The sequence below is a fragment of the Mytilus californianus genome, unplaced genomic scaffold (assembly GCF_021869535.1).
Source record: "Mytilus californianus isolate M0D057914Y unplaced genomic scaffold, xbMytCali1.0.p SCAF_2, whole genome shotgun sequence".
In the NCBI taxonomy this organism is placed as follows: Eukaryota; Metazoa; Mollusca; class Bivalvia; order Mytilida; family Mytilidae; genus Mytilus; species Mytilus californianus.
This window is the reverse complement of record NW_026262668.1, coordinates 10,158,285-10,177,316: the sequence shown is the minus strand read 5'-3', so window position 1 is coordinate 10,177,316 and position 19,032 is coordinate 10,158,285. Positions and strand designations below refer to the sequence as shown.

Here is a 19,032-nt window from a genome sequence, read left to right as displayed (position 1 = left end):
ATATGTACACAATACAGTTTTGGTACAGCGTACTATGTTGAAAGCTTTGACAAAAAAAATTACACAAAGTTGTTCACCTGCTTGTGTTTTGGTTTATTGATAGTTTCTAACTAGCAATCATATCATACCACCTTCTTTTAATGTTTAATCACGTTTGTTGTGAATTTGATCATTATTGATGAGTTTTGTTTAAGAAATAATTATTTCATGCCATGCTCATTTAACATGGGTAGGCATTACATTTTTCAATATCTTTATACAGAGCGTAAGCTAGTCGTAAAAAAATGTTGACAAATGTAATGCCAACCAATGTCAAAATGGGCATGATAGAATTGTTTCGATTCTAATAGGAAATTTTAGAACTTTTGTACTTCGAAGCGGACCTATAATACACGTTCGACAGGCAACCATTTTGATTTGTGATGAAGCCAAAACATTAAAGAAAATCAACTGGTTCACAATAAAAAATGAACAGATACATGTAAACTTACTTTTAGAATGATTGTTTTTAATTTCCTACCGAGAAACACCAACAAAAATGTTCATTTTGATCTCCGGCGTTGTTCTAAATACAACTGACGTTGCAATTTCAATTGTGCCGCCAATCACGTGCAGCCCATGTTATATTGGAATTAGAATATGGCTTTGTTTTCAAAGCGAAAGAAGAAAGTCATATTAGAATGACAAATAAAATAGTTTTATTTTCATAATGCATAAAATCCGAAAGAACAATTTCAAACAAGTACATGTAGTGATCTAAAGAAGCACGAACATATATATCAAGACACGCTTGACTTATCTGTAATTATTACTCGGTTTTAAAATGTGACCAATATATTTGGTTCTTCTAAAAATATGCGTTCGGGAAATTTTTTATTACTTATTTAACCTTAAAATATAAATAATGGAATCTGAAGCGAAATCATAAACAATTTTCCATTATCCATAGTTTTAGAGACAATTTGACTCAAACATTCGTGATTGTAAAGCTTTACAAAATTTGCTTAAGTGTCCCATTTCGTAAATACTATTGACAGAGAGGTACAAACTAAATACTATTATAAAATTAATATTGTATGTTTCTGAAGTTTTCAATGTTATTTTCAGGGATGCATCTACAAGATACACAACTATTTTCATCTACCCAAATCAGTAATGTGACTAACTTCTGATATCCAAAAGATGAATTATATATTTGAGTTCCACGCTGTAATATGTTCAAATTTGCGAATATAATATAATGTTATGGTACAAAAATAAAGATTTTAATGACTGGTGTAAACAATAAACCACGCGTGTATTCAAACATAGGGAACTACAAAATTATTATTATTTCAACTATATACACATATCTTTTAAAAGATAGTATAACCCATGTTGCAAAAATGTACAACCCATTCGAGGCAAACGTAGCACGGTCAGAGAGACTATCTAAAAATCTTGTTGTGAATTGTCACATTGTCACTCTTTTAAAATGCTCTATCGATATCACTAAAATTGGTGTTAATGTTTTGTTTAATGAATGTGACATAAGGTTTAGAATTCAGTTGTTTGTGAGTAGAAGCTAAAACGCCAATCTGGTTGAAATACAGATCTGTGTCCAAGCTTTGCTTACAAGATCCTGTGTCCAAGCTTTGCTTATAAGATCCTGTGTCCAAGCTTTGCTTACAAGATCCTGTGTTCAAGCTTTGCTTACAAGATCCTGTGTCCAAGCTTTGCTTACAAGATCCTGAGTCCAAGTTTTGCTAACAAGATCCTGTGTTCAAGCTTTGCTTACAAGATCCTGTGTCCAAGCTTTGCTTACAAGATCCTGTGTTCAAGCTTTGCTTACAAGATCCTGTGTCCAAGCTTTGCTTACAAGATCCCGAGTCCAAGCTTTGCTAACAAGATCCTGTGTTCAAGCTTTGCTTACAAGATCCTGTGTCCAAGCTTTGCTTACAAGATCCTGTGTCCAAGCTTTGCTTACAAGATCCTGAGTCCAAGCTTTACTAACAAGATCCTGTGTCCAAGCTTTGCTTACAAGATCCTGAGTCCAAGCTTAGCAAACAAGATCCTGTGTTCAAGCTTTGCTTACAAGATCCTGTGTCCAAGCTTTGCTTACAAGATCCTGAGTCTAAGCTTTGCTAACAAGATCCTGTGTCCAAGCTTTGCTTACAAGATCCTGTGTCCAAGCTTTGTTTACAATATCATGTGTCCAAGCTGTATTTTAATCAGATTGCTAAAACGCCAACTTGTGATTAAATTTCAATCTTAGAAATACTGTAAACTCAGAAATTATTGCGTCCATTTATTATTGCGATTTATGAAGAATGGACAATAATGCGAGACAAATTATTGCGATTTAAGAACATCCTTCATACAGACGCATATATCAGATATCAGAATGCGAGTTCTAATTATTGCGATACTAACCCAGTCGCACTAATAAAAACCTCGCAATAATTTTTGAATTGACAGTACAATATTAATTCAAGCTCCCATGAATTATTTCCTAATCATCGCCCACATGGAAAGACAGTTATTTTAACTACGTTGAAATTTAAGTACCTACCACATAAATTGTTAACACAACGTCCTTGTTGGCAATCTTGACACGATGTTCCTTGTTTGTATGGTTTGTACCTTTCATTTCCATTGCCGCTGTTAAGAATATACAAAGTGATTCAAAATTGAAGTGCAGAATTCTTTCATAAAAACATCGCATGTATTAATAAAGACAGAAGTTTATCAAAGTCATTCAGATAAATAAAAAACAAGTATTAAAAAAAATTGTTAACCTATATTTTTACACCAAAAATGTAAGATCAATGCAAGACAGTATGAGAGAGTAGCAACATAAAATTACAGAATCTTTTCATACTTTATCAAAAATTACACAGAATGAGACTCATCGCCGAATTTGTACTTACAATGATCAACTAGACGGGAGCCGCTAGTGGAGCAGGATTTGCTTTCCCTTCCGGAGCACCTGAGATCAACCACAGTTTTTTATTTGTTTATGTTGCTTAGTATGTAGTGTTTTATGATCTTGTTTGTCATTTCGTCGTCTTCAATTTTTTTTGCCATGGCGTCGTCAATTTATCTCGACTTATGAGTTTTGAATGTCCCCTTGATGGCGTCGTCAGTTTATCTCGACTTATGAGATTTGAATGTCCCCTTGGTGGCGTCGTCAGTTTATCTCGACTTATGAGTTTTGAATGTCCCCTTGATGGCGTCGTCAGTTTACCTCGACTTATGAGTTTTGAATGTCCCCTTGGTGGCGTCGTCAGTTTATCTCGACTTATGAGTTTTGAATGTCCCCTTGGTGGCGTCGTCAGTTTATCTCGACTTATGAGTTTGAATGTCCCCTTGGTGGCGTCGTCAGTTTATCTCAACTTATGAGTTTTGAATGTCCCCTTGGTATCGTCCGCCTCTTTTTGCCAAAATAAAGTTTATATCTTTTTCAATATTTCAAAAATATAATAAATGTTTTAGGTCTCCGAGTTTGTTTTTAAGCTACATGTATGGAAAATGTATACATTCGTAAGAATTATACAATGAAAAGCAATATTTAAGAAAATATATACATAAAATATGAGAAGATACTCTTATCAAATTGGTGGAGGAAACCGAAGTACCCGGAGAGAACCATAAACCTTCTGCGGTAAAACAAGTTATCATTGTCAATTAAGATTGGAGTCAATCACATCTTGCAACGAGCAGGGCTCAAACAAACAACCACAGTTTTGACAGGGTAGTGACTGTTTACTTTCCCCAAATACAGACTTATATTGTCTACCATCTCGAGCTGACTATTTTTACATATTAGAGAGGATATGTCTGCCCCAAAATGTAATACTTACGGTGGACCATAATTACACACAAATAAATGTCGTTTGTTACTCTTGCAATAGGCATATCCACAGCCTATTTTGATTGATTTTGCCCAAACAACCTACAATAGTACAAGATTTGTATTTTCTTTGCCAAGGTATTATACTGTTAACAATTGAATTTAATCTTCATGTGCTTTTTTTACCGAAATATTTGTTTAAATTAATTCTATGAAAAGATCACGGTTAAAGTGATTTTTTTAATCTTGAATTAGGATTTATCATCCAAGTTGATAACTTCTTTGGCTGAAAACATAACTTGTTGGAGATTAAACCGACAAGATGTATTAAAAGGTTTTCATAACAGAAACACTACATAGAATGAACACTGGAAAATAAATTTTAATAGTTCATGGAGTTATGATGATAATAGACGTTAAACAACCACCAATGCATTAATAAGCGACAAAAATATACTGTTTTGTTAAACGGTGTCAAATTAATCACAGAAAAACATTTGACAATAACAAATCGAAAAAGGTCAATAATTCACATTCGGGAAATACCAACTTCGAGTTGGGAATGTTGTCGGCAAGTATATGTGTAAAATGATTTTGCCGTTTTAATATTAACAACTTCCACACAGCTAAAGAGCAAACTGATTGACAGGGAAGAAAGTGATTCATGAAAAATTCCATATTTGGTACAAAAGCAGTTTCACGCAGTACAAATAAAGCAAAAATGGAGAGTGGCATACGAAAAAAAACCCAAATACAAACAAACTAAAATCACAACTGTATAAACGCGGTCTTAAAATTCGAAAGAAGGTTACTGTAAATATTAAGAGAATGAGATAAAATCTAACAGCATCTACGATACGATAGAAAAAAATACGGATTAGTTCCCTCGGGTGAAATTGAATAATAGTTGTTAACGTCACAGTACCCAAATTGCACCTATTCAACAAAAATAGTGGCGGAAATCTTACAAGTTTTCTTTGAGGCTAAATTATTTGTAATTTCATGATTTGACATTATATACGTCTTTCAGCATAGGTAAATATATTTAAATATACACAGAAGGTTCACAGTATATATCAACAGATGAAGCATTCACTGGAAAAAGTAAAATCTACGGAAACGTCGCCATGCGACGTCCACAAAAAGTCATGCCCGGTGCGGGAATTTCTCGCTGCATTGAAGACCTGTTGGTGACCTTCTGCTGTTGTCTGTTCTATGGTCGGGTTGTTGTCTCTTTGACACATTCCCCATTTCCATTCTCAATTTTATCTTTTAAAAATGAGCAAATAAAATATGTTACAAGCATCCATTCTTTTAAAAATGAATTGTTAGCATGGATTAATGTCAAATTGTTCTAAATATTTGAAGAAATAAAACAAAACGTCTATTATTCGATTTTTATTGATGTGAATTTTAATACTTTTGGGTACTCCTCATTACATAATCATGAATCGTTTGGAGGTCGGTTCAAACCCATTTTTCTATGATTCACTATGGATTCAAAATTAAATTGGTGTAACTATATAGTAAATAAGGATACATCTACAAAATAAACACAGAATGGAAACTTTTGTCTGGATCATAAAAAACGTAGGTGAAAAAACTGTCAAAATAGGTGCAATTTGGGTATCCTCACGTTATATTGGTTCTTGGGTTTTTTTTGTTTTGTTTTGTTTTGTTTTGTTTTGTTTTTGTTATGTTCTTTTTTTTTTTGGGGGGGGGGGGGGGGGGGGGGTATTTTGCATGCATAATTCATATGATGAATCAAATCTTAAATATACCTTTTAAATGTAATTGTTTATGGTAAGGTAGATCCAGAAATCCGCATCGCACAATCGAAATCGGTACGTATATAGAAATAGGAGAACAATTAAACGTTAGCCATATGAATAAAAGAAGGAAATGTGGTATGCATGATTGCCAATGAGACAACCATCCACCAAAGTTCAAATAGGTTGATGAAAGTAATTATAGGCAACCGTAAGGCGTTCAACAATGACAAAAACTCATACCGTACAGTCGGCTATAAAAGGCCCTGACATGAAAAATATGAAACAATTCAATTGAGAAAACTAACAGGCTACTTTTTAAGGTTCATGTGGACCCCATGCTATGCCTTAAAACTTGTTCAGATACACAGGTTTGTCTGTACTCAGAATACATTTTGAGGTGAAAACACAGCCATTCATGAAAAGCAAACATGACAGACATGTACCAATATAAATAAGAAGATGTGGTATGAGTGCCAATGAGACAACTCTCCATCTAAGTCACAATGTGCAAAAAGTAAACAATTATAGGTCAAAGTACTGCCTTCAACACGGAGCCTTCAAAAGTTGGCTCACACCGAACAGCAAGCTATAAAGGGCCCCAAAATGACTAGTGTAAAACAATTCAAACATGAAAACAAACGGTCTAATCTATATAAGAAACGAGAACACTTAAGAACCACATCAACAAACGACAACCACTGAAACAGGTTGTTATTAAAAAAAAAACAGCATATATCAAAATTAATGCCTACAACTCCCGTTTTCAAAAAGTAACAATAATGAGCTTTTGATGAAGATTAATTACAGAGAAGCACTAAAGAAGTAGAACTATAGAAAACGGATCATAACATCTTATCAAATTATTTTTGAAATTAAAAAAAAAGAGATGCTATGGCCTTTTTTATTCGACTTTTGTATATAAAATTGTCATCTCTTGAAAATCACATCCGACAGGAAAACCATTGCTAAAGTAGATTGTCATTCCTTGACTTTTCCCGTCCGACAGAAAAACCATTGCTACGGTGGATTTTGTCATCCCTTGACTTATCCCGTCCGACAATAAAACAATTGCTAGGGTGGATTGACATCCCTTGACTTATCCCGTCCGACAGTAAAACCATTGCTAAGGTGGATTGTCATTCCTTGACTTTTCCCGTCCGACAGTAAAACAATTGCTAAGGTGGATGGTAATCCCTTGACTTATCCCGTCCGACAGTAAAACAATTGCTAAGGTGGATTGTCATCCTTTGACTTATCCCGTCCGACAGTAAAACCATTGCTAAGGTGGATTGTCATTCCTTGACTTATTCCGTCCGACAGTAAACCCATTGCGTAGGTGGATTGTCAAGCCTTGACTTCTCCCGTCCGACAGTAAAACCCTTGGTTAGGTGGAATGTTATTCCTTGACTTATCCCGTCCGACGGTAAAACCATTGCTTATGTGGATTGTCATCCCTTGACTTTTCCTGTCCGACTGTAAAACCATTTCTAAGGTTTGCTGTGCGGGATGAATAATTACAGTCTGGCACTGTTAAATTTGAGACGTTATATCCGATACCTTGTGTAAGGAGAGTACCAATCTCTCTGAACTTAAAGCAACCAATGCAACATGTCTGAGGGTCCGTATGTTTTTTTGCATCTAGAGACATGAATATACGAATCCTAAATGTATTTTGTCTTCACATTTACCAAGATGTCTTAAGAAGAAACTGGACTCATTTTCAACTTAAAATAACTAAAAAAAAATCCAGTTGTAGCATTAATTAAAATAAACACTTTATAAGTTTCGTGCGGTCAAAGCGCTTTTCTGGATTTACTTTCACCAGAAACCCTTAAACCTAAAGATTTGAAAGCCAGGGATGCGTATATAGGAGGTAAATGACTAGAAAGGTCCTAAACAGAATGACCAAATTCATCGAAGCTCAACTTTAATTGAAGGAGTTGGAAGCTTATTTTTTTAATAATTTCATGTTCCAAACCTGCGTGTAATGACCAACTTTAAGGAAATCGTTTGCATCACCACCATCGTATGTGAAATCCTGAACCTCATCGTACCAATACTTCACAGCTTCACTCCATGTACCATGTGATCCCCAGAATAGATTTTGACCCATTCTGAATCTTCCTAAAACAATATAATAAATATATAATTATACTGCAAGTAGTTGTGTTTATTTCCCATAGCTATATTTTGTGCAATGTCAATTCCATCATGGATCACATTTTCAACAGTCAGGGGTTAATTAAGGGATGAAAATAAGATTGAAATTTGTGTTACAATTTAAATAGCTATCAATGTATTAATTTAAGTTTCAGTATAAAAACAATATTAAGTCAATGTCAGAAAAATATAAACTGTTTTGTATTCGGCACAAAACTGGAGAAGGGCTCGGTAAAACCTCGCCCTTCCCCAGTTTCTCAGCCTCATACAAAAAAGATTATATTTTTCTGACATTGACCTAATATTGTAAATAAATAAAGTTATGCTATTATTCAAATACTATATTAAAAAGCTATACAATGTGGCGAAAAAGTACAGATATGTTACGTATTTTCAAATGGCAATAAAATTTGGGAAAAGTTCTAAAGGATAGCATTGTTTTAAAATTGTCTTTGTATTTTCTTAATTCAACGTTATGAAAGGTGATGTGGGATGTAATTCAATAAGACAATTTTGCTGAAGCTATGTGTTATTTATTATTATTATTTATTCTTTCAAATAACAATATGTATGTTATTAGCAATTAAGATTATGAACGTAGGATGTTCACAGATTTTTTGAAAAAGTGACTGGTTTTACGGCGATAACACATGCAATATACCAACATATAGATATAGGAAGATGTGGTATGAGTGCCAATGAGACAACTCTCCATCCAAGTTACAATTTATAAAAGTAAACCATTATAGGTCAAGGTACGGCCTTCAACACGGAGCATTGGCTCACACCGAACAGCAAGCTATAAAGGGCCCCAAAAAATTACTAGTGTAAAACCATTCAAACGGAAAAACCAACGGTCTAATCTATATAAAAACGAGAAACGAGAAACACGTATGAACTACATAAACAGACGACAACTACTGTAATCAGATTCCTGACTTAGGACAGGTGCAAACATTTGCAGCGGGATTAAACGTTTTAATGGTACCAAACCTTCTCCCTTTTCTGAAAAAATAGTATAACATCACAACATAGAAAAACACACTATAAAATATCAATTGGAAGGCTTAACTCAATCAAAAAACGTAAATTAACACACAATGAACGAATAAATTTGACCTGTGACACCTGAATGCAAATACACAGTTAATAAAAAAATTACGAGGGATAAATAATTAAAGTCAAAAGTAAATAAACAGGTTTAAACAAAGTTAAAGTATGATATAACTGTGAAATTTCAAACAATTTACAGAAAATCATCACTTTTGAAGAAACCTGCGTCATATTATACACAGGTAAATGAAAATAATTTTGTTGTTAAGTATACTTCTTCTTCTGTGTGTATAAAATCTTCCGTTTAGGAATACCAAGAAATTTCTTTAATATCAATAAAACTAATCTAACACTTGGTACATATGGGGTGAATATCAACAATAAAAATATACAATTAGTGCTAGATAAAACTTCCTGTACAGGTCCAAGAACAGCATCTAAGGAAAAATGAAATAATTTTTATGTTCATAGTACGAAGAAGTGAAAATTTGTAGTAATTAAATACCAAATAATCAAAGCTGGTATATAGATAAGATCCATGTTAACATTAAATAACAAAAAGGCATTACAAATAGTATCAACAGGTCAAATTAAAAAGAAAGTACGATTTGAGAGTACTCGCAGTTACTGACAGCTAGTTAAAAGCCAAAACAATTAATAATAAAAAATCATGCATCAGAGACTAAAATCAACAATATACATCCCAGGGATTTAGTATTTTAACGTCATGAACAGTCAAAGAAGACATGACTTGTGCAATGCCAAAAATAAATGTATCGACAGGTAGAAGATAGTTAGGAGTGACTTCTTTATAGATAAAAATGAACGTGTGTGTGTCTCTATACATCCCGTTTGAAAAGAAAATACAAATTTAGTTATGTTTTAATTTGCTAATGACAAAATCGATATTAGTGCCAATGTAAACTATATTCAGAGATCTAATTACAACATTGGTACGATAACCCTTACTAATAAGTTTGTTTAAAGGTTCGATGAGTTTACACGGATCACATAATGATTTCCGCGCTTTAAGTACAATATTACCATAAAATTTAGGATGTGAAATACCATTTTTAATAAGTTTTCTACAGGTACAGCCAAATTTACTAATTAAATCTTTGTATCTATGAAAGAATTTAGTAAAAGTTTTAAGTAATTTATGGTAACGAAATCCCTGACTTAAAAATTTACCAGTGATGCATTGATTACGTTCGTTAAAATCACTACACACACGGGCATACCGAACGAGTACAGACATTTGAAAGGCAGCACAAAAACTGTTGTTAAAGAATATACTTCTAACGCCATTCTAAGAGATAAAAAAATTAAATCTGAATTTATTTTTAAAAACCCCCCAAAAAATCAGAAAATAATTCTGAATATATTGATGAATGTTGTGTTTTTTAACGTAAGGAGACGTTACAATTTGGATTCATTGCCCCAGTTTATTGGCCATAAATTTTCAATAATAATTTTAAAAAGCCATGTTTTACATATTTCATCTGATAAATATATTTGTGCTTTTTTGATATACATCTTTGGCTTTCAAATATATGGTTCGAGCGTTCCTGCTGAATCCAGAAACATTTGTATATAGAAATAAGAAGATGTGGTATGAGTGCCAATGAGACAACTCTCCATCCAAGTCACAATGTGTAAAAAGTAAACAATTATAGGTCAGAGTACGGCCTTCAACACGGAGCCTTGGCTCACACCGAACAGCAAGCTATAAAGGGCCCCAAAATGACTAGTGTAAAACAATTCAAACAGAAAAACCAACGGTCGAATCTATATAAAAAACCAGAAACGAGAAAAACTTATGAACCATATCGACAAACGACAACCACTGAACAACAGGTTCCTGACTTAGGACAGGTGCAAAAAAAATGCAGCGGGTTTAAACGTTTTAACAGGCGCCAACCTTCACCCTAACCTGAAACAGCAGTGTAACATTACAACATAGAAAGACACACTATAAAATATCAACTGAAATGGCTTAACTCAATCAAAAAGACATATTAACAAAAACAAGAAACATACACTGAACGAATAAATTTGATCTATGACACAATATAAATACAATATTAAATAAAAAAGGGGGGATGAAAACAATGTCAAAAAGACGACTTTAACCTTGGATAAAATGGCGTTAAATAAAATAACGTACTAAGGTATTTAAATAAAGTAATTTTGTTGTTAGGACTACGTAAATATTTTTTACAAAATAAATAAATTTGTTGTTCATAGTACGAGAACAGAAGTGAGAATTTATCGTCATACTAAATACTTATCAAAGGTGGTACATATTAAAAATAGTGAGACGAGATATAACACAAAATAGGTAAACAGTGTTATTTTGATTTAGTCTGCGATATCCACAGACTATAACACAAATATAAATATAGATTCACCATTTCTCTATACGTAGATTCGATGACTTGTTGACATTAATTGTCATGATGTTTAATTCCATCTTTGGTTTGAAACGTTACCTTTCATAAACACCTCAAAACTACTTCATTTTCTTTAAACAAGTATATAGCTCATAATTAAGAAAAGTTGAATAAAATAATATAAATACATTTAGATTTTTTTATTCCTGTTCATAATATGGAAAATTCAATACCAAAATTGTATTTTTTATTAAAAGTATCTTTAATTATGCAAAAAAAAAAGTATCAAAGAATATACATGCACGTATTTAGCGAGACTTCTTAATCGTACATTTGATAACGTAAACTACATTATGTATAATAGTATAGTTAGTACCTGGGATTCTTCTCTTCATACCTCCATCGTGAACAGTTTCGCAATTTTCTGCCCATTTCTGAGCTATGTATGCAATTTCGGCATCCCAACTCTGAAATATTTTTAGGTTATGTTATCCATAATTTTTAGAAACGAATTTTACAAATGAAACAGCTGTTTGCCATATTTTTTAATTTCCCACTATGTTATGAACAATAAAGGTCGATCAACTTTTTACCAAAGGAGATAATCATACTGTTATAATTATATGAAAATATGTCACAATAAAGCATAATGTTTTTCTTCTAGTTAATCTTATCTTGCTAATGTCACACTACCAAGGGTTGACTGGAGTATAGAAACATGGCTATCTCTGGGATTCCTCCGTTTTTGGTGATAAAACCCTTGCTTAAACGTGACGTCAGTATGGGATGTATGGGATATATAAACTCGTAACCATGAACGGCCGAAAATGGAAGTTAAACCGATGCTTTTTGTAAGAAGAATGACACGCTCTTTGCACGTTGAAAAACCCTTGCAACAACTTATTGAGGAGTCCGTAGGTTACTTGTTTCTTTTTTATTTTGTCCTGTCGGACTTACCCTCCTTTCTGGTGGCAGGCTACATTACCTCCCCTATATCCTGATCTACAGAATCTTCATATTGTGTAAATGTAAATTTTTCTCGCCCTAAATATGTATGAAATAATTGCCACCGGACTCTAAACAAGCAATTATCAGTCAATCAATCTGATGTAACGCTATTTGTAGATCTGATTTTTTTTTTTTTTTTTGGTCTAGGCAATGTCTTGTGAATTGACTTGTATGTCTTTACGATAAAACTTCTATATGGTGTTCATCGAGTGGTACGAAAATAACAAAAAAACAACTGGGAAGTACTTTAAACATATTGTATTTCAATGGTTAGATAATCAGGTACAATATAAGTAGATGTGGTATAATTACAAATGAGACAAATATCCAACAGAATGCAAATAATGCGGATTTAAGCAATTCAAAATACAAGCATCGTATTCAAAAAAGCTGTTTTCTCACACATGATATATACATGTATATGCAATAAAAAAAGTAAGTTCAAGTTTAGGTTTTTTGATGGATAATCTATATTTTTATTTCAAGAAAATGCTTATTTTCTAAGTTGTTTCTATCAGTAAGTCAATATGTTATGTTGTAGAATAATTTTATGAATCAATATCATAAATATATGGTAATTCGTATTGTGTTTTGAGGATAGACATTTGTTTCATCAAAAATATTACATATAAAAATAAGGAGATGATGTATGATTGCCAATGAGACAACTATCCACCAAAGTTCAAATGAAGTGGATGTAAGCAATTATAGGCAACCGTACGGCCTTTAACAATGAGAAAAACGCATACCGTATAGTCGGCTATAAAAGGCCCCGACATGAAAAATATGAAACAATTCAATTGCGAAAACTAACGGCCTAATTTATAGCAAAACAGTTTCATGAATTTACGAAAAACAAATATGATAGACATGAACCACCGACAATAATCTTATTTTTAATTCATGGAATTAAAAAAAAATCACAATTGATAGATAATTACAGAAACTGCAACACGTATTATATCAGACTGAATTATTGAACATGCTAATAGACGTTTTATTGTTCTCAACATATATTTTGTTCCACAATACTGAAGTTTGTAATATAAATCTATACATCTACCCACGTAGAATCGTTCCTATCTTTATGCACAGTGATAATGGAAATATTTAATGAATAGAGTATCTGGTGCGGTTTTTGTTTTTGTTTTTGGTTTTTTTTTTCTGGTTGGAAAATTTATATAATTATGAGCGATAAGTATCTTTAATATCAATGGCTTTTTTAGGAAAACGCGTGGCTATGACTGAATTAGAAGTAGTACCAACTGTCCCATTTTTCAAACATGCGATCAATTTGTAAAAAAAATATACCATTTTTCAAAATTCATGGCCATCTTTTAATAGATGTTTTCACTTACCATGGTATTTGTGAAGAGTTTATTGTCTACAAGCGTTACCTAACACCGGTATGACAAAATTACTTCTTATGAGCAACATGTTTAAATTCATTTGTTTTATTTTTGTAAGAGCAATGGTCGGATGTTTTTGCATTTTGTATACGAAAATTCTCTCTCTCTCTCTCTCTCTCTCTCTCTCGTAGTGTTTGTATCCTACTACTACTACTACTACTACTACTACTACTACTACGAGAGAGAGAGAGAGAGAGAGAGAGAGAGAGCAACAATATCGGGTCTAATTTCTACCTATTCGGAGAAATGGTTTTGTGTCAAAAACAATTAAAATAAAACCTGCATTGAAATTTTCAGAAAGTTCTTATTACCGTATTGTATATAAAAATAAGAAGATGTAGTATACTTGCCAATGAGACAACCCACCACCAGAGACCAAATAATATAGAAAGCTATAGGTCACCGTACGGTCTTCAGCAATGAGCAAAACCTACACCGTATTTTCAGCATAAAAGGCCCCAAAATGACAAATGTAAAACAATTCAAACGAGAAAACTAATGGCCTGATATATGTACAAATTAATGAACGAAAAACAAATATGATATACAGCAACAAACGACAACCAGTGAATTACAGGCTCCTGAAATTTGTTTGATTCAGCAGATGTTTAAAGTGAGGCCCGAGAGGCTCACATTGTAGAACATAGATTTGCCTTTCCTACAAATCTTTACTTTAGCTTCTAAATAACAATATGGATATTAAATTTTTTTACTGAAAAAAGTAAAAAAATACATCAGAAGTAAAGATGGCCATCATATTTTATTTAATTTTAACAACTGATTTGTGTCTTAAAAACAACCACAAGGACTATGCAATATTTTCAACTATATGAAATAAATGAATAAAGCATGTAAAAGAGGGACGAAAGATACCAGAGGGACAGTCAAACTCATAGATCGAAAACAAACTGACAACGCCATGGCCAAAAATAAAAAGACAAACAGACAAATAATAGTACAGATGACACAACATAGAAAACTAAAGACTAAGCAACACGAACCCCACCAAAAATTGGGGGTGATCTGTAACATTTGAACATAATAATTTTTTTTAACAATATACTTGGGTTTGACCGTAGTCAATAGAAATTTTGGAGTAATACCAATATGGCGTCCAAACCCCTGTAGGACCAAAGTTTTAAAACACTTACAACTATTATACTAGTAAACTGCTAATTGGCCTGTTTTGTTGAGGTCTATGATTACCCAAAAGGTATCAATGTGTAAATAAAGGTAACGGCTTTAATATCGTCAATAGAACAAAATGGGAAATCAAGCATTTCTTCCAAAATTGGAAAATCAAGCATTTCTTCAGAACATATAACTTGCATCACCCTTCACTCACATTTACACATGAAATGTCTATTGCATCTAGTACTTTCCTTGGAGTAAAGGCCACAAAATGAAACAGAATTAAGACGTCGAATCACAAAAAGAACATTTTATTCCTTTTTAGAAGAAAAAGCTGTCATATCCCGGTGTGTTAATTTTAAGGGGAGACAAGTAATACAAACAAACTAAATGTAATATTATTAATAAATATATTCATAAATAAGATAAAAGAAATAGGTTACTAAAAATGTTTTATTATGGTTGGTTTTTTTTTTTGAACCTATTTTAAAGTTGGGTGAAGTTTGATTGTATATACCACATCTCTTTTAATGCGTACACTGTCAACATGGTACATAGTCAAAGGTCTTTAATAAATACGAACTGTGGGCGCTTAAATCATGATGGTGTTTTATACTGGTTACTTCATATAAACTAAAAATAAGAAAAATAAAGTATGACGTCTCCTTTCTTTTTCCAACAACCACCGATCCCTTCTGAATAACTGTGGTGTCGAAGTACTCTGAAGTGTACTTCAAACCAGCGCTTGCATGTTCGTGTTTCTGGATGTTTAGAAAAATATAGAATGCTTTAATTAGTATTCAGGTGATAAACACTTCGATACTTAATAGGGGAATATACAAAAACCAAAAGATTGAATATAATAAATTAAGACAGTAATGACCATATTTCCGGGTTTATGGGGTATTTAGTTAAAAATTCGTTCATTGTATATTTATTAAGTGTATACTAAGCTGACAAACTCGCTCTATCAGGATACTTTGACAGATTCGTTGAAAATCTTTTGTTTTTTCGCCATAAAGAGCGACCGTTTGACCTTTTAATCTTGCACATTAAAGCTGAAGAACATATGAAAAATACCCGTATTGTAAGTCGTTGTCAGGGGGTAACTATTCTATTTTAATAGCAGTGGCTTACACGTTTGGAGCAGGATCAAATGACGCTTTATTTCAATTTTTTTTTTTGGCGATCTTCCTTGGTTTTGTATTCAATCATTGTTATTTCTTGTTAGATTGTATACATGTTCACATCTATTTTGACTTAAATGTGTTGTCTGTAGGATATTTAGATTGTTAAAAGTTGATTTAGTATCCTTCTACATTGATTAAAAAAGATATGTTATACCCTGATTATAATGGAAACCGTCAACAATTATCTACCAATTGTAAAAGTACGAGAAAATATTGAATTATTTCAAGCCAAGCTTAAACTTTTAACCTTAAATAAGTTTAATCGTTAACCACTTTTTATATTTACCATTTTCATCATGTCGGTAGCCTGTGTACCAGATCTGTATGTATTGTGTGAATTGACTATCTCTATTATTTCAGCATCTGATACTCCTGTAAAGGAAGAATACTAATTATATTTGCGAATAACATATCTAAACTATTTGAAACTTTGACACAACGGGTGCCATAAGTGGAGCAGAAAATGCTGATTTTTTCTGAGCATCTGAATTCACCCCGGTGTTCTGATGGGGTTCGTTTTGTGCAATCTTAAGTATTCTGTCTAATGTTTTTGTGCTGTTTGACATTTGGCCGTTTTTCTTTTCCGCAATGGGGTTGTCTGTTTTATACGACTTACAATTTTTCGTTTGTATGCTCTTCCTCTTTATTCTATGGGGTAGTTAGTTTGGAGTTTTTTAGTCTGCATTTGTTACTTTTGTTTTTATTTTGGATCTTCTTTCGCCATTGTAATTTTGGCATTTAAATATCTTGTTATGTCATCGTTATAAATGCATATTAAGAGGACTAAATCAACTTTTCACGATCACTTAGTTTGAAGAAAAAATAAATGAGATTTTAAATACGAGCTGTTTTCAGTTCAGTGATAATTTGCCTCAATCGTTGTATCTTTGATAATTTTGTTATTCACTGAACCGTTTCTGTAATGGTTCATTTCTAATTTGTTATGAATTTATGCTGTAATTGAAGATAGTTCAATGTTTTGTCCTTATCTCCATGGAATTTCTGAATACTTACTTACTTACTTATGCCATCAACTGTCTGTTACATATTTTCAATAATACTTTAAATTTGAGGATTTTTTTTCAAAATCAAGTGTGTATTCATATATCTTCAACATTATTTACCTGCAGTTGTCAAGTTGGCTTCAGATGATGGAGCTATACATGCAGTGTGTTCAACATATATTTTATATTTTTTCAGAGATGGCGTGGTATTGCAGCTTGCCTGTGAACGATACAGTTTAAATACAACTGATAAGTATGTGTTAGCCTCTTTATTGTGTATATATTTAAATTGTTAAATAAAGATGTGTAATAATAAAAAAGAAATAAAAAGACAAAACAGTCTTTTCTAACTATTGATTATATTGAAAGTTTGTTACTAGTAAAAGAAGGACGAAAGATACCAGAGGGACAGTCAAACTCATAGATCGAAAACAAACTGACAACGCCAGTAAACGTTTCTATACAATATCGACATATTGTTGAATATTCATGTTTTTTTTTGGATTTCAAGTAATCTGATTGGTTGATTTGAAGTTATACACTGTTGAATATCCCAGTATGTACATTTCAAATAGTTTGTGCCACAGTACTTACTTATACTATATTGCTCCACAAGTTGGGTGTTTAAATAATATCATGAACCCTGAACGACTTGAGATTATAAGAACCCCAAAAGTCAGCTATAATATAATTGCAATTGCAATATAAATACAGAAATATCACTATAGTACGGTTTCTCTCTAAAATATGATAACAATATAGATAAATATATTCACACATAAATAAAGCTCTTGGTAAAAATGTGTTTTGATACACAATTAATGAATTTATTTAGACAAGGAAATATATATATTTAGAATTATACAGTGTTGTGACTAGCATCGTGATTACCTTCGAAAAAAAACATATTGCATGTAAAAAGTCAATATGAAATTAAAAAATAAAAAAATGTCTTTTATTACAGTTTACATCTTGATTATATGCGAGACCTCAATTTTTAAATCGTTAACTGACAGAACGGACTGAAAGTCAAATCTATACTTTAAATTGTTGATACAAGAGTATACGGAACTTGTTTAAGTGACAATGCGTCCATGTGAAATGAGCATCATAAGATATAATGAAACTCAATGTCAAAGGGTCTTTAACTTTAATTGGTTTTTTTTTTTTTTTTTTTGTCTTTAAAAACAATGGCCCCATCATTAAGACCAAGTCATATTTAATATATTCATATTCTTTTTAAATATAATATTGTGTGTATTAAAATGCATTCAATTAATATGAAATTCGTTCTATGCGTTTTGTCATGATGAGATCTATTTTTTTACATTGTTTTGTCATTTGAATCGACATTACTTTATAAATGGTACCGACATTACTGTATCCTTCACTTATGTCTTTTATTACGTTTCACAAATAAAAGTATTTATGAAATCAGGTATGAATGTCTAGTAATTTTGATTTTGAAATCACCATTATTTCAGTGACACGTAATCATAATAATAGCGGGTTATTAAAAATTTACAGTAAATCGCTGTCATCTGAATAAATGAGAAAGCAGAATTGAAAATGAAATAAGTACAAATCATATTTGTCAAATGTCAGAAAAAAATCGCTTGTCAATACGTTAAAACTATTTTATTAAGACATGGCATATCGTTTAAACTGTCACCCGATAAAAATAACAAAGTATTTCGACCATTATTTTAAGAGGGGTCTTTCGACAATTTCTTTATAGTAGCGATCTAAGGCAAACTTGACCCTTGTCGGTAATAATAAATCAGCACTGTTTCATTTACTTTAAACTACATCTACAAACAGTGATATTGTATCGTATACATTTGTATTTCAATTGCTCCTAATTATATTTTGGGAGAAATACGGACAGAAAAACTGATATTATCAAGACAGCAAATTCCGCGCTTTTTGCGTTTGATTTAATCTAAATTAATTGAGGTTAAACACATGCAAGTTGGGAACTATAAAACAAATACACAAAAATGTACAAATTTGCATCAAGACTAATACAAACTATAAATCAGATGATTGTGTGTCGCTTTCGTGTATCCTGAATAATATC

At 32.3% G+C, this 19,032-nt stretch overlaps 1 protein-coding gene across 2 annotated transcripts in view; it reads right to left on the bottom strand.

Annotated features, from left to right (window-relative positions):
- LOC127727873 (cysteine-rich secretory protein 2-like) overlaps positions 1 to 19,032 on the bottom strand; it is a 59,842-nt gene that overhangs the window by 4,447 nt on the left and 36,363 nt on the right. For both annotated transcript variants that reach the window (XM_052235022.1, XM_052235021.1), the window contains exons 3-8: positions 17,073 to 17,172; positions 16,235 to 16,320; positions 11,587 to 11,677; positions 7,583 to 7,728; positions 3,843 to 3,934; positions 2,552 to 2,640 (exon numbers count right to left, since the gene is read on the bottom strand). In XM_052235022.1, the coding sequence (XP_052090982.1) occupies positions 2,552 to 2,640; positions 3,843 to 3,934; positions 7,583 to 7,728; positions 11,587 to 11,677; positions 16,235 to 16,320; positions 17,073 to 17,172 (604 nt within the window). The remainder of the gene's footprint in view (positions 1 to 2,551; positions 2,641 to 3,842; positions 3,935 to 7,582; positions 7,729 to 11,586; positions 11,678 to 16,234; positions 16,321 to 17,072; positions 17,173 to 19,032) is intronic.